This window comes from Pseudochaenichthys georgianus, chromosome 13, assembly GCF_902827115.2.
Source record: "Pseudochaenichthys georgianus chromosome 13, fPseGeo1.2, whole genome shotgun sequence".
NCBI classification, from domain to species: Eukaryota; Metazoa; Chordata; class Actinopteri; order Perciformes; family Channichthyidae; genus Pseudochaenichthys; species Pseudochaenichthys georgianus.
Genome location: NC_047515.1, coordinates 25745113 through 25761499, shown reverse-complemented (window position 1 = coordinate 25761499; position 16387 = coordinate 25745113). Strand labels below are relative to the sequence as shown.

General features: G+C 42.5%; 1 protein-coding gene across 1 annotated transcript in view; it reads left to right on the top strand.

Moving 5' to 3' along the window:
• Positions 1-16387, top strand: part of dscaml1 (Down syndrome cell adhesion molecule like 1) — a 94714-nt gene that overhangs the window by 66293 nt on the left and 12034 nt on the right. Inside the window, exons 9-21 of the mRNA XM_034097756.2 lie at positions 145-274; positions 1920-2198; positions 2387-2515; positions 2690-2869; positions 5175-5380; positions 6553-6649; positions 6806-6934; positions 7508-7675; positions 7943-8013; positions 8178-8418; positions 11338-11484; positions 11571-11726; positions 16203-16342. Of these exons, the coding sequence (XP_033953647.1) occupies positions 145-274; positions 1920-2198; positions 2387-2515; positions 2690-2869; positions 5175-5380; positions 6553-6649; positions 6806-6934; positions 7508-7675; positions 7943-8013; positions 8178-8418; positions 11338-11484; positions 11571-11726; positions 16203-16342 (2073 nt within the window). The remainder of the gene's footprint in view (positions 1-144; positions 275-1919; positions 2199-2386; positions 2516-2689; positions 2870-5174; positions 5381-6552; positions 6650-6805; positions 6935-7507; positions 7676-7942; positions 8014-8177; positions 8419-11337; positions 11485-11570; positions 11727-16202; positions 16343-16387) is intronic.

Genomic DNA, 16387 nt, shown 5'->3' with positions numbered 1-16387 from the left:
GGGGGGAGGTATGGGGAGGTCTGAATCAGTGCCGGATATGTTTAGGACTTAGAATCATCTCATTTGAATTCACAGCTTTAAAAAATTGTGTGAGTAAGAACTGAAGACCATTCATGTATCATAACACTAATGGTTTCTGTGCAGGTGGTTTATGAGAATGGGACCCTGAAGCTCAGCGATGTTCAGAAGGGGATGGATGAGGGGGCCTACGTCTGCAGCGTGCTCATCCAACCACAGCTGTTCATCACGCAGACTGTCTATATCACCGTCAAAGGTCAGTTGCAGGTCATCATTTAAAAAGGTGAACATTTTGTCGGACAGTTTTACAGTTCTTTTACATAAGGCTGAAGAGTCATCCAGATGTCTCTCTATATAGCAGCGCTCATAATCAGTTTGTTCGGTGGTGTAACTGATAGTGTATACTTTGTGGGGGATTGTCCAATGAGTTAAACATATTGAGTGAATATATATGTATATCATAATTTAGGTGAATCTACTGTAGGTGTGTTTGAGAGGGCCATGATGTCGAAGACGCAGGCGGAAGAAATTATGAATGAATTAGAGGGTTACTGAAGGAGGGATGGAGAGTGAGTAAGACTGGTTGGGAGCAGGAGGGGGAGAGTGAAACAGAGGGAGAGGAAGAAGAAAGCGGTACGCTCTGCATTGCCTCTAATAACCCCTGATTAAGGGGCAGAGCCGACAGTGCAGCCTCTCAACCACATGTTGAGTGCTATTGGATAAAATGTATGTGTGTGCGTGCTATTCTTATGCAAATAGGTGTGTGAATTACATAGTGTTAGTGTGTGCTATATATTCTTCATGTCATCTTGTATGATATTCGCTCTTCTCTCCGGCGAGGGCATGACACGTTTGTTGAAGGAAGTTGTTGAGTGTGAGTTTTGTGTGTTTCGTCTTGAAATTAGCCGATGTGTGAAGTCTGTGATGCTCGGGTGTCTTTGCAGTGTTTTTCTATGCGTGTACTTGTATGGACATGCCCATGCGTGGGTAAATGTGCATTAGCTGCGTTTGGTATGGGTGTAGGTATGTGCTTGTATAAATGTGTGCTCGTCATGTCTCTGATTTAATTAGATGAATTTTAACGAGGCCCAGATTAAATCCCCCAGATGTCTCAGCTGTTACCCCCCCCCCCCACCACCACCACCACCACAACCCTCCCCTCCTTCCCCACTCCAAACCACCGCCATCACCTCCGCTGCTCTCCATAGCAACACCGTTCTTCCCCCAGCGGATGGGGCTCTAATTAGAGCAGCTATTATAGGCTGGCTTTACCAGGGCAGGGTGGAGTGGAGTGGAGGGGGCACAGGCAGCTGCAGAGTGGGGAGTGGGCTAGTAGGCCAGGGTGCAGTGTTTTTGAAGGATTGGGGGTCCAGGCTTTGATGAAAGACTTAAGAAATCAGATGGACAGAAACACCACTAGTTTACCGATTAGCATGTCAGGTAAAAATAGCAGCTTCTGAACCATGCCCTCTGAAAAAACCCTCACTCTGTCTTTATGTCTCCCACCTCTGTATCCTTCTACCTAACATCACTCACTCACTCTCCCATCCCATGTCCCCTCGATGCCCCCCAATCTTCACATCTATGTGTCTAACCATATTCTCTCTGTGTCTTCACATCTGACTCTTTTCTTTAACCTTAATGTATTCATATCTGCCTCAAATCTCTATATTCACCTCTTACTCACCCACTCATTTAAACAACCCTCTCACTGATTCATTCATCTTTTTCCTTTATTTTCCATTCCTTATCATCATATGTTTCCTCGATTTCATCTGCCTGAACTATCTGTTTAACTTATGTCGGTTACTTCACCTCTACTTCATTTGTATTTACTCCACCTTCCTTACCTTTACATCTCTTGCTCAATCTTTCATCCACCCCTTCTCCACCTCTTACAGTTCCTCCACTGATCCAGCCATTTGACTTTCCACCTACTTCCATCGGTAAACTGATGTACATCGCCTGCGTGGTGTCGTCTGGAGATATGCCAATACGCATCACATGGCGCAAGGACGGGCAGGAGATCGTGGCCTCCTCGGGCATCACCATCGACACAAAGGAGTTCATGAGCTCCCTTCAAATATCCAAAGTGTCGCTCAAACACAATGGCAACTACACCTGCATTGCTAGCAACGATGCTGCCACGGTCAGCACGGAGAGGCAGCTCACAGTTACAGGTAAGAAAAAGTGGAGCGGAGAATATAAGTATAAAAGTGATATTTTGAAAGGGTAAAGGGAAGAGTTTTTTAATGAAATTACTGAAGGGATTTAGTATTGCAGTCAAATAAAGTTGGGTGACTTAAAGTTGGAGTATGGTCAAAATTAAGTGTTTTTGTATTCATATCTTCTCTCCTTCTTCCCCCAGTGCCTCCTCGGTTTGTGGTTCAGCCCAACAATCAGGACGGGATCTATGGGAAGGCAGGGATCCTAAACTGTTCAGTAGATGGGTACCCTCCTCCAAAAGTCCTGTGGAAACATGCCAAAGCTGCACTAGGTACATGACCCACGTTTCATTGTTTATCTATGTACTGTGGTGTGTCTCTGCTGGCTGTTCTTGACACATTGTCATATTTATAAGTTCACACAGCCCAAAAAAAAGGTTGATCAAAATCGAAGAATCCTCAGTTAAGGTACAATTCATCATAATCTCCTGTCTCTTTCTGTCTAGCGGGTATTGGGAATCCGCAGCAGTATCACCCTGTGCCTCTGACGGGCCGTATCCAGATCATGGGTAACGGCTCTCTACTCATCCGACATGTCCTGGAAGAGGATCGGGGCTTCTACCTCTGTCAGGCCTCCAATGGCGTGGGCTCAGACATCAGCAAGAGCATGGTTCTTACCGTTAAGAGTGAGTATACAATCTAATGCGAGCTAATGTTGCAGAGTACGAGTTATTCATGCCATACCTGACTGCGGAGAGGCCATCGGGGATGCGCCTATGCTCCGGCCTTATCAGTCTTCACGCAAACGGTTGCAACCCAATGAGCCAGCTCGCACTGCTCTCCCTGTGATGTGTGGGCAGCAAAGCTGACCATGGACATAAGAGCACCGTGTGTGTGTGTGTGTGTGTGTGTGTGTGTGTGTGTGTGTGTGTGTGTGTGTGTGTGTGTGTGTGTGTGTGTGTGTGTCTGTGTGTGTGTGTGTGTGTGTGTGTGTGTGTGTGTGTGTGTGTGTGTGTGTGTGTGTGTGTGTGTGTGTGTGTGTGTGTGTGTGTGTCTGTGTGTCTGTGTGTCTGTGTGTGTGTGTGTGTGTGTGTGTGTGTGTGTGTGTGTGTGTGTGTGTGTGTGTGTGTGTGTGTGTGTGACAGGCAGCGAGAAAGTGAGCAACTGAGCAATTGATCTTTTGACTCCTGGGATCTGTCTGCACACAATCAAAAACACTTTGAGCTTAATCATTATCTGCAATCAATCTCTCTCATCCCGCCCTCACTGTCAGTAACACCCCTTGTGAACATGCATGGGGGAAATATACACCCATACAGTCAATATCAAGTCAAGCATTACAAGTGGGCAGTTTTCTTTGAAGGAAGCGGTACCTTGACCTTAACAAACAGCAATACCAACAAAAGAGATGTTAACGCTTAATATCTGGCTTCTTTTGACATCTGCAAACTGTCACGCCCTGGCTCAAGGACGGACAAAGGAAGGAGACCACACATGATTCATCCAATTGAAGTGCATTTATTTAAAGAAACTAAATTAACTATGAAGTCAGTTAATCAGTTATGTGTGTAGTGTCTGGGTGTGTGAACATGCATCAGTATATAACGAACAAACAAACCAAGGTCCAGTAGAGCCAAGCTACCCAAGAGGAGAGAGAGACTGACTGCTCAGGCACCCATACTTGTAGCTGAGCAGTCAACCCAAATCAGGTGTCAGCAATCTCTCCTGATTTGGGGAGTGGCTAACCAGGGACCTGAGTCTAAGGCCTAGGGGCCGTCACACCTCCCCCCTTAAGAATGAGGTAGCACCTCAGATCCTGAAACAAAACAAGAATATTAGACACAACATTTTCTTCCAATTCATAAATCTGAGTAACACGTCTCAGAGCACATACAAACTGCATTATAAGCCTATCAAAAGTGATACGAGGCAAAGAAGGAACTATGATAAAAAGTACCTGAGGTGACTACCGAAATGTGCACAAAACCTGCAATCATTATAGCCTAAACCCAGGAAAAGCAACTACTGCTGCTTAGTGGACGAAACAGGGAATGCCTGTACGGCCAACACTTCAAGAAGACTGGGACGAAGCTCCCCTTGCCTGCCCCATCTTACCCAAAGAGGTTACTGTAGCTCTCTTTCACATACTTCCGTGTGTTACAAATGAAGCTCTTACAGACACATGTAACCCAGGTGCACATACAGACAGGCAATAGTTTCACCAAGCTCTGCTTTCACAGGATTGCCTCTCTCTCCCTGGTGTTAATGTTATTGATTGAACCGTTCCTCTCCTCTGCCTCCCTCAATGCTGTCTGTTTCGCTCAGCGGAGAGGGAGGAAAAGAGGAAAAGAGTGAGGGTGAGATGAATTAGTGATGAAAACAAAACAGCAGAACCCTCCTCAGATCGGTATTTTGTGTGTGTGTGTGTGTGTGTGTGTGTGTGTGTGTGTGTGTGTGTGTGTGTGTGTGTGGTGTGTGTGTGTGTGTGTGTGTGTGTGTGTGTGTGTGTGTGTGTGTGTGTGTGTGTGTGTGTGTGTGTGTGTGTGTGTGTGTGTGTGTGTGTGTGTGTGTGTGTGTGTGTGTGTGTGTGTGATTTTGTGTATAGAGTGTACACGAAAGGTGGAGTGTATCGCTTCTTCCTGTCCATTCACCTCCACTCCGGTGTTAACTATTGGAGAATAGGAGAGGAGGTTTATTGACTTTATCTCATTGACCATAGCTCTTCATTACTCTACTGCAATGGAACTTGGCTACACTGAACTCCACCTTTTAAACTGCCCTATTCTCTTCTCTTCTCCATTTCACGTCTTACTCTCTTTCCACTTAAACCCTGCTTATTATCCACTTACTCCATCTTTTCCTCCTCTCTCTCTTTCTTATCCGCCTCTGTCTTCTAATATCCCCCTCATCAATCTGTTTACTGCCACCATTTCGCCCTCATTTGTCCTCCCCTTCTCTTAATCGCACACTTCATTTCCCTTCTCCTTCCAGTCCCCGCGATGATCACCAGTCACCCCAACACCACCATGGCTAAGAAGGGTCACTTGAAGGAGCTGAACTGCACAGCCAGGGGAGAATGGCCCATCATCATCCGCTGGGAGAGAGGCGACACAGTCATTGACCCTGACCGCAACCCCCGATACTCCATTATCACCAGTCCCAACGAGAAGACGGACGAGGTGTTGTCTACACTCAAGGTAAGAAGCTCTTATATAGAGTAAGGCATCTAATTCACGATATCACACAGCAATTTATTTATGACTCTTACTCAGTTGACAAATAGATAGCTTTCACTTTTCTCTTATGTCTGTCTGAGCTCTGTTTTTACGAGTCAAGGCAGATTCTAGTGTGCAGTGTGGGAAATAACGGGGAAATCAGACAGTGTGTTAGACGTTGTTAAAGGTTGGTAACAGTCAAGGCCTATCTAATTGTTTAACATCAGTTAACATCTAACATCTGCACCATGATATATCATCACTTAGCTGTTAGTGTTCGGACCATCATCTCACGAGAGGAAGCTATTCACTTTTGGGACATCCACACAACATATTGTGCCAAAAAAGAATGGTGTCTCTCTTCCTTTAGACCCGCAAATAGCCATGTCATTATTGTGCTCCACCACACAACGTTGGTTAAGGCAGCCACATGTCTACCTCCACTAAAATGATGTGTTGGGTATCACAGGAAAGGTGAACATGTGCAGGCAGCTGTTGCACCTGTTGATGGACTGTCTTTGGTTTATGATACTAAGAGAGGGTCACCCTGTAGCAACCAAGAGGAGCTAAATAACTGTGTGTCCAGTGAGATTTGAGGATAACCCCCCTCCTGCTGTTTTGATGCTCACAAGAGGGAACAAGTTTGTGTTTGCATATTCCACCAGATTAATTCACCTTTGGTGTCATTTATCCATCTCAAAATATAGACTTCAGACTTCACCCGTCGCCTTAAAATGATTGTAATTCATCTCATTCAAAAATAATTCATCTATTTCACGTGTGCTTTTAGATATATCTACTTGTTAAAGCATGTATTTGTATTTAAAGTACAGGCAACACATGCTTCAATAGGGTTATTGTGATTTAGCGACAGTCTGTGAGGATACGCCATTACTAGCTAAAGGGATACAAATGGTACAGAGGGTGTGTCATTTGATGTTTTTTGAGTAGGTGGGTGGCAAGAAGTGAATGTTGACACCTGGGGTTACCAAGTGCAGCTCTCCTCCCAATGCAGCGAGCAGTGACTCACTTAAATACCAAATATGCGGGTAGAGTAAAAGATGTACTGACACCAGGGCAATGAAGATGTGCTTTACATTCAAAGATGTTGTTGGTCTCTTTGACATTTTGTATTCATACCTTTCTCCAAACAGCTAAAGCCAGCTGAGCGTGAGGATTCAGTCTTCTTCTCATGTCATGCTATCAACTCTTACGGCGAAGGACGAGGCCTTATCCAGCTCACGGTGCAAGGTAACCATTCATATACAAATACATGTACCATCCCCATTCTAGATTGATCACAGCTTCACAAACCTGCTTTTTCCAACCAAAAGTGTCTCTGGTTTGGTTTCACTATGTCCTCCCTAATGTTGTTCTTCTCCCTTTGTACCTAATTTAAATCCTCAGAGCCCCCAGACCCTCCAGAGTTGGAAGTGCGAGAAGTGAAAGATCGCAGTATGAATCTACGGTGGACACAGAGATTTGATGGAAACAGTGTCATTACCTCGTACGATATTGAGTATAAGAACAAGACGGGTAGGTGTAAAAAGGTATTTTATTAATTTGACAGGAAATAGGAGAGAAAATGTAATCTGACAGCGTATGTATGTGCTGAGCTCTTGGTGTTTATTTGTCTTTATTTGAAACACAACAGAAATTGACTGTTGAACTAAATACTATTCTCAAGAGCTGTACTTGAGTCTTAAATAGGACTTAGTGTTCAAAATGTCATACTAACATACACTGTACTGCATACAACATTTGCCCCTCTTTCGTAACTGTTGTATTCAACCAGTTGGATAAAACACTGAGGACACAATGCATTGTGAGGCAGTTGAGTTTGTCCAGTATGCTCACGTCTCATACTTGAAATTCTTGCTATTCCAACATATATCTCGACATTTCCTGTGTACACAACGTCCACATAACAAGCAACTGTAAAAATGAAATGCAACATTTCAGTTCAGACTTTGCACAATGTTAGAATGGGATTTCAATCATAGCCTTAATATTGCATAAGACAACATATCCCCAAATTAATTAAAATGTGTTTTTTGAAGTAGGATTATGATGGCCAACTAAGTAATTTATCATTTAAATTTCCACCAGATACCTGGGAGCTGAAGCATGCAACCCGAAACATCTCCCCCAGCAACAATCAGGCCAACATCGTGGACCTGCACCCCGCCTCTGTCTACAGCATCCGCATGTACTCCTATAACTCGATAGGCAAGAGCGAGGCCAGCAAGGAACTCACCATCAGCACAGAGGAAGCACGTAAGTACAGCACTGCACTAATGTGAGCAAATATTTCCTTTTTGCTTGTTGTCATTGCATCTGTGTTGCCCTAACATCCGTCCTTGGACAAATATTTTGTATTGGGAATCTACCTGAATGAAAGAGAGAAAACTGTATGTGAAAGGTGTAGAACAGAATATTTGAGGGGCATGACACTTAAAAGAAACATGAAAGCCACAGATTGTGGGTTTGACCATAGGACATGCAACCCATATAACCCTCGCTCACAAATCTCTGTCTCTGCAGAGCCTGATGGTCCTCCCATGGAGGTGATCCTGCAGCCAGTGACCTCTCAGAGTATCAGGGTCACATGGAAGGTAAAGTATTCAAATTGCCTGCCTTCTGAACAGCTATGTACTTCCTGAAAGACTATGTGTTTGCGTAACATTGAATTATCTGATCGTCTCATATTGTAGCTTCTTGCAAAGTAATCTAATATGTTTTTTATGTCAGTACTGTATATCTGTTTTTCATTCTTCAGGCCCCCAGGAAGGAGCTGCAGAACGGGATTATCAGGGGTTACCAGATTGGATACAGAGAGAACGGCCCGGGCAGTAACGGCCAGTACAGCATTGTGGAGATGAAGGCCACCGGAGACAGTGAGGTCTACACCCTGGACAACCTGAAGAAGTTTGCTCAGTATGGTGTGGTGGTCCAGGCCTTCAACAGAGCCGGCACAGGACCCTCCAGCTCAGAGATCAATGCCACAACACTGGAAGATGGTGAGGATCGCAGTAAACACCACACACATATATATATATCTCAGCATGGGGACTTATGGAGAAAGGGATGTCTTTTATCTTGTCTGTTTAAGAGCGGAAATGTGAACTGGTCACCGGCAGCAAAAAAGGACACAAGTTAAACTGCATGGTGTATTAAAAACAGTGGCAGAGTAAACTGTCAGGCCTATGACATATCCCCCACTGTCTGCTCTGGCTTTGATTCACTGTTACTGCAGTTTGTCTGCTGCCATTGTTCTCTTAGCTGTCTCACTATCTGATCTATGTCAAATCATGCCATGCTTTGTATCCTAAAATTACTACATTCTCTCTCTTCTCTCAACAAGAATAAATGTTGGCTGCTGGCATCCAATGCTTTTTACAAATACCAAGGACACACATAGTCTCATAGACACAGTACCCATTCAGCAGCACCGCAAAGAGCATTGAGTGATCCCTGTACAGTGAGACATGCAGAGATACTGCTATGCAGCCTGATGGGCCAAATGTTGAGCGAATGGATGGATGAATGAGAAAATGATTGAATGAACTACAAAAGCATTTCCCAGAATTCATATTATGAAATATATAGGTTATTATTATATCTGCAATACACACCTCTATTCAGCTCCAAACCAAACACTTTTTAATTTGAGATTATCTACAACCAAATGTAATAGAGATCTGCAAAAACATTTTTTTATATGTATTTTTTCCTAAACATAAATAAATAGGGCAAAGATTATCCACCACTATCTGCGTGTTCGTATTGAACAGAGTCACTATTTAGATTCCTTTTTTTCATTATTAGAAATCACTTTTTAGTAGGAGTATGGACTTCATTCATGTTGGGGATTGGACCTCCAAAGGCTTTCTTGTAAACTAATAATACATTTGACCTTTTGACCTTTGGCCAGGAAGGAGCCAAATAAATCCAAAAAAAAGCTTCCATATTCTAACAACACACCCATAAAGGCATCTTTACAAGGACAAATATCATCATATCTTATAAGAACACTTGGTATTGTTCTTGAAATATATTGTTCTTCTTGTGCTTATTTTTTTCAGCGTTAAGCTGCAATCAATTCAATTAATCTGTACGCTTGAAATTTCTTTCACGACATGCCGCCTCTCTCAATCATACATGTACCTCATCCACATTTGTTTTTTCTCCCCATACAAACATACAAATACGTCACATACATACTTGTCCACCCAGTGAACATTTGGCAGAGCCCCATTGGTCCAGAGCCGGATGAGCCCTCCAGTTCTTCCCTATGGCTGTCACCGTGGCGACAGTGATATTGATGGCCATTATGATAATAGTGATAACAACAAGCATACTAAAAATAATTATAATTAGCTTGTCTCTCTGTCTGTCTGTCTCTCTCTCGTTCCCTCCGCTGCTTCCTGCTGTAATTATCCACAGCTGAGCACATTGTCTCTCTGCTCCTTCTTTTCATCTTTTTCTGCTCTTCCCTTGCCCCCTTGCTTTTAACTCCCTTCCTCCCTTCTTCCTCCGCCCCTCACCCCCTTCTCCTCCTCCACCCTTGTCGCCCAGTCCAAAACTGCCTTTCATTGTGTCCTCTTCTTTTTTTTCTCCTTCCATTTATGTTGTATTTATGCAAGGTTATTCAATACATCAACAGTCTTACTGATTTGTTGTAGTGTTTACCCATCATGCATCTGCCTTCCATCTTTTTAACCCCAAACCTAATGCTTACAATTTGGAAAACCAGCTCACCTTTTCATGCATATCTTCAGTCTTATATCTCTTGTTAAGGTAGGACAACATATTTAGTTTCTTTCTAATTATTTAGCTTAAAGATTTATTTGTGCCAAACCCTGTTTTTCAGAATTATAATCCCCCTTCCCTCTCTTCCTCCCCCCTCCCCCCCACCTCCTCTCTCCACCTCTTCACCAGCTGCAGAGAAATTCCCTGGTGGACTTGGCCAAATCTCTCTCTTTCATTGCTCTCTGTCTTTCACTCGCCTCTCTTCCTCTCTTCCGGCCCCCCCTTCTATCACAAGTTGACTTCTGTTCATCTTCAACAGTGTGCGTTATTCAAAGCCTGAAAGACTAATGGTCAGCGGCAGCCAATAGAAGAGACACCTGGGCTTGTGGGGACAGAAGGAGGCTTGTACAGAGAAAGAGAGATGGTGGTTGTAGAGATGGTCCTTTACATCAGGCTGGACGCATGTCATTAGCTTTTTATCGATCGCTAGCCTGTTTGCTCACTTCAGTTTTGATATGGAAATGTAGGGGTTTCAGAGAGGAGGTATTTATGTATTAAGTTGCCAATGTCATGTAATTTTGAGGCGAAAAAGGCAGCCTCTGACCCCTATGACCATGCGATGGACCAGTCATTACAAACTCAGTTTATTCAAACCTATTTAGTTTTAAAATATCTAAAAATATTCATTAATCTCAAATTAATTTTGGAGGAAATGTGTATCAAATGACGCAAAAACAATGAAATTGATCATTTCAAACCTGAATCCTACCTAAAAGGGAAATTAAGTTAAGTCTCTAAAGATACCAAATATTTTCACAGAGAAATGTGTGAAAGTTATGCACACAGCAATCTAGACTATTGGGTTTTTCAATTATTCACTCTGTATAAACATCATACAGCTTTAATGAAGAGCTAGTATAAGCTGGTGCAAAACATATGAACAGGATATTGTGACAATGTGGAATAAGATCATCCAGTTTAAGCTATGTAAAGGGTTAAATAAAACTAAATTCTATGGGATTCAATCATTTAGTTATTTTCTCAATTTTATCTGTGGCTTAGCTCAGTCAGCAAATGTTTTTCTTCCTTCTACGAATGGACTATTCTTTTTTATGTGATATACATAATGTTAAATAACTGTTGTTTTGATCTTAACATTTCTCTTCTCTCTTCCTCTTTGTCTTCAGTTCCCAGCCAGCCTCCTCAGAATGTGCGAGCGATTTCTGTAACATCGGATGAGGCAGTGATCACATGGGCCGAGCCTCCCAGGATGACGCTGCATGGCGTGTTGAAGGGATACCGCGTCATCTTCTGGGCTGTGTTTCCGGACGGAGGTGTGTTCAGTGTGTCTGGCTTCTTCCTTTATACCTCAAAACTGCTCAGCCGTTTGTCTGAACATCTCTGTCTTTTTGTTTATCAGAATGGGGTGAAATGCAAAACATCACAACCATCAAGGAGCAGGTGGAGCTCAAAGGCCTGGAGAAGTTCACCAACTACAGCATCCAGGTCCTGGCCTACACCCAGGCTGGAGATGGGGTCCGTAGCAACGTCCTGTACATCCAAACCCGTGAAGACTGTGAGTCCACATTTTAGTAGATCTTTCCACATCTATAATGAATTTACCTTTATGTCTATTACTTTCACCACATCTTTGGGACAGGTCTAAAGGCTGTTGTGCTTTGTTTAGGCTGCAAGGTGGGAGGCCGAGAGCCTGGGGGGTGCAGGGCGTGTTTGTTAGACTGAGGTTGCTGATTAAAACCCTCTTTGTGCTCTGATGTGCCATTACCAGTGCTAATGAGAATTAAGAAGCCCAAAAGTGTGAGTGTGTGTGGTTACAGAGCCTAAGGGTGTGGGTCTGTGCATGTGAATATGAATATGGAGAAGTGTTGGGGGGTGTCAAGTGCTTTTGCATTTGTACAGTGTCTTAGAGTTGGCGTGTGTGTATGTGTACATGTGTGTGTGTACAAACGCTACTGTTTGTGTGCAAGTCTCGCTCAGCACCAAGCACAAGGAGAGGGATTAATTCTTTGTGGCTTAGAGAGAATTAATTTTGTGCTTACACTGGCGGGCTGTGGATTACATCCGTATCCGCCTCTCCTCTCCTTCCCTGGGGCCAGGCGGAGGAGGAGGCAGGCGTCTGGAGATGGAGAAAATGAGAGGGTAAAGGGGGCGCAAGAGAGAGAAAGGGGAGATTCTAAGAAGTGTCATTTCAGAAAATACCTTTCTTCTTTCTTCCTCACTCTATCTCCATTTTATGAGCTGGCCCCGCTGCAATAGCTCTTCAAATACGTGTGTTAGTCTTTGAGTGTGTGTGAGTGTGCGCAAGCTGAGTGTCTCCTTTGCCCTGATGTGGGTTGACACTGTGTCCGGGGGCAACCTTTTCACATACGTTTAGCGCTCTTTGTCTCTCTCGGCCTCGCCCCCTTCCCTTTGCCCCTCAGTTGTGTCTGCAGCATATGGAAAAGTGTTTGCAGTGGGATTCTGCAAACAGACAATTCTCAGCTGTCTTCTTCTGTTCTGCCTCTAACTCACGAAGACAGTAGGCAGTAAGCATAGTAGCAGGGAAGAGACTGAGATCCATTATTGTTATCTTTCTTTTCTCCTTTTAAGGGGCTGCCACACCCTGGGGGCCAAAGCATCATGTTCTTTTGAATATGTGGATATGTGTTTAATGTATGTTTATTTAAATTACTCAACTAGCAAATGACATTTTCAGCAATTATAAAAAAAAAAACGTTTAATGATGACCAGCATCAAGGTGTGCATCATTAGAAAGGGCATCTACTATTATAAGTATTATAAGCTCTTTGTTTGAGTTATTTTGAAACTGTCACAAACATTGCATGTTTAACTCTTCCTAAATCTTAAAGTACTGGTCATCTTAAACCGGAAAATAAAAAATACTTTAAAAGGATCTATGAATTGCTAATTAATTGAGGAATTACATACAAAGAAATGTTCATATGGCAACAAAATGCATGAAATAAGTATTGTTCCCTTCCAAAGGAAATTGGTTTCAGGTGCAGGACAAAAGAACCAAGAAAATAAAGAAATTAGTCACAGTAATCTGTACCACTTTACAATAAGACTACCCTTATAAAGGATGCATAAAGGGTTTATAATTAGGCTATTAACTAGGTTGTAAACACTTTATTAATCATTAAGAACCATTTATAAACCAGTTCTAACATAGTTTTCATATCAACACAGGCTCACTATTTGGCAAGATGACTAAGCCTTATATTGGCACTAGCTTACTTCATCTTCTTCATCAACCAGCATCCTTGATATCTGTTGTTCACTGAGTTGATTCTCCCCCCATCCATCTTGATGTTTCTTGGCATCTCTTTATGACAATTTATTTATGAGTTACTAACATTTATAGCCTTGTAAAGTGTAAAACACATTCCCATTTTTTTATTAGTTACTACCATTTCGAATTGGTAAAAGGGAGCCTTATTTATTAATGAGTTACTGCCATTTATAATTTGTTGAAGTTATATTAAGCATTAAAGTTATGCATACATTAGGGCGTGGTCACATTGAGTGACAGGTCTGTCCAGTGACTGCTGTTGTTAGCTTTCTGTCTCTCTGCTAGCAGCTCTGTGATGCTACAGGGACTCAGGCCTCATGGATGTATAATAAGAACTGGATACAGCGTGGGAGGCAGGGCCGTTCATTCCTATGAGAGTTGCTCATTGGCGCATGAAGAAAAAATGGCCCAACTTTTGAGAAAGCGAAACGCCACGAAAGTAATCATATAATCCGTAATTATTGTGCATCTATGGGTAAAGGTAAAACTCATGTAGTACTGAACACGTCACATGAATGTGCCAGGCGGCGCGGTACCCTGGGTTAGATGCGCGTTCATAATGCAGAGGAAAATAACTCTCAGAATAACGTTATTACCGAATGTTTTTAATAAGGGCTATACAAACGTTCATACTGGGTAGTTTATTTAGTTTAAAAAAAATTATCCAACGATTTACAGACGTCGCTTTCCCAATGTTAGTCAATGGGAAACAGGCCGTTTCTCAATCTCGAGGATACTGGCTTCCAAGCCAATATTTCAAGGATGCTACGTCATCGAGTGCCGCCGAAGGACTGTTCCAATCTCCAGTATACTTGGAATTCCACCGAGGCCGCGTCCTTGGTTTGGGGGAAATTTCGAGGCTGCACATGGGTAGACTTTGCGTCCTTAAAATCCCAACAATGTTTTGCGCACGGACCAATTTCAAAAACCCTTGCGGAGAATGGCTGAACCGACGCAGCACACATTTAAATGTAAGTATGTAGTGGCGTAGAACATGTCAAGTGAGAGAGAGAGAGAGAGAGAGAGAGAGAGAGAGAGAGAGAGAGAGAGAGAGAGAGAGAGAGAGAGAGAGAGAGACCCTTAAGTCAGGAAGTAGCATTATGAGTGATGAGTGGAGGGCATACAGGAGAGTGCTAAGTAACATGGGGTACAACCACTGACTACACCATAAACCACAGCAGGTGGTTGGTGAACCCCCAGACGGCAGTCATATCCAACATATAGAAAGAGCTTGGTCCGACCGTCAAAGGACATGTCCGCAGACTGATAGGAAACCGTACAGAGAGTTTGTTGGAGGAACACCTCAAGGTTCTTGAATGGTCATCTTGGCTTGGCTCTGCTCACCCTGATGGACTGCTTGGATGCTTGTTCAAGGATATACACAAAGCCTTTCCAGTCTGAATACCACCTTATAAGACTTTCATTTATGTCTGAGAAAAGCTTGTATGTTTAAATATGTGTATCAGTTATACTAAATAGTCATTATTTTGAGTCCTGATTTTCTTCATGTGTGAATAAAATGTTTGGCTTGGTTCTGTTGCATCTTACTTTGCATCTCATGTGAAAAATGTGTATTAGGTAGGCGTGAATGTTATAACTCATACATAAATGGACATGTGTATTCAACTTAAAAACAACGCACCCTTTCAGCAGTTATAAATGTTAGTGACTCATCAATAAATGGTGATGTGTTTCACACTTTACAATAAGGCTCCCTTTTACCGATTATAAATGTTAGTGACTCATCAATAAATGGGAATGTGTGTTACACTATACAATAAGGCTCCCCTTTGGCAGTTATAAATGTTAGTAAGTAACTCATTTATAAATGGTCATAAGAGATGCCAAGAAACATCAAGATGGATGGGGGGAGAATCAACTCGGTGAGCAACAGATACCAAGGATGCTGGTTGATGAAGAAGACGAAGTAAACTTACTAGGTAGCCAATATAAGGCTTAGTCATCTTGCCAAATAGTGAGCCTGTGTTGATGTATGCAAACTATGTTAGAACTGGTTTATAAATGGTTCTTAATGATTAATAAAGTGTTTACAACCTAATTAATAACCTAATTATAAACCCTTTATGAATCCTTTATAAGGGTAGTCTTATTGTGAAGTGCTAGCCAGTAATCAATCTGCCAATCATTGTGTCAATTAATTGTTTGGTCGATAAAATGTCAGAAAATTGTGGAAAATGCCCTTTCCCAAGCCACAGACTGACCTTTTCAAATACTTGTTTAGTCAAAACAGCAATCAGGATAGTCCGTTTACTGTCAAAGAAATGTAATTAAAATTACATTTGAGATTGAAGAAAAAGATAAAGATTAATTTGCTGTTGATCAACTCATAAGTACGGCCCTTAACTGCATGCACAACGAATGTTGCTCAAATGTGAGGATCAAAATGTGTCTTATGGCAGCCATCAAAGTACAGTAGAAAAAGTTTTCTGTATAAAGCTTACTGCAATATCTCAAATATTATACGTTTAAGTATGGAGTACTAACCACCTTCATGTGTCTAGTGGGTTCATGTGAATGTTTTTGGTGCTTGTGATTTAATTTAATTTAACAGGCAGCAACTACAATAGGGAACATCTGCCCACAAATCCCTATGCTGTGTAGTGTACACCTTTTTTAAGGATCTATATATTCTTTTAACCTACAGGCTAGGAATTAATACTGGTTCACATTTGAATGGTTTGCCCACCTTTTCTCTCTTTGCTCTTCTTCATGATTCAGACCCCGGACCCCCGGCTGGCATCAAAACTGTGCCCTCTTCCTCCAGCAGTGTCGTGGTGTCCTGGTTACCCCCTCACAAGCCAAATGGAATCATCCGCAAGTACACCATCTACTGCTCCAGCCCCGGGTCCGGCCAACCGGTGAGTTACAAGAGGGGTGCAGAGAGTTTTAAGATTAGTAAGAAA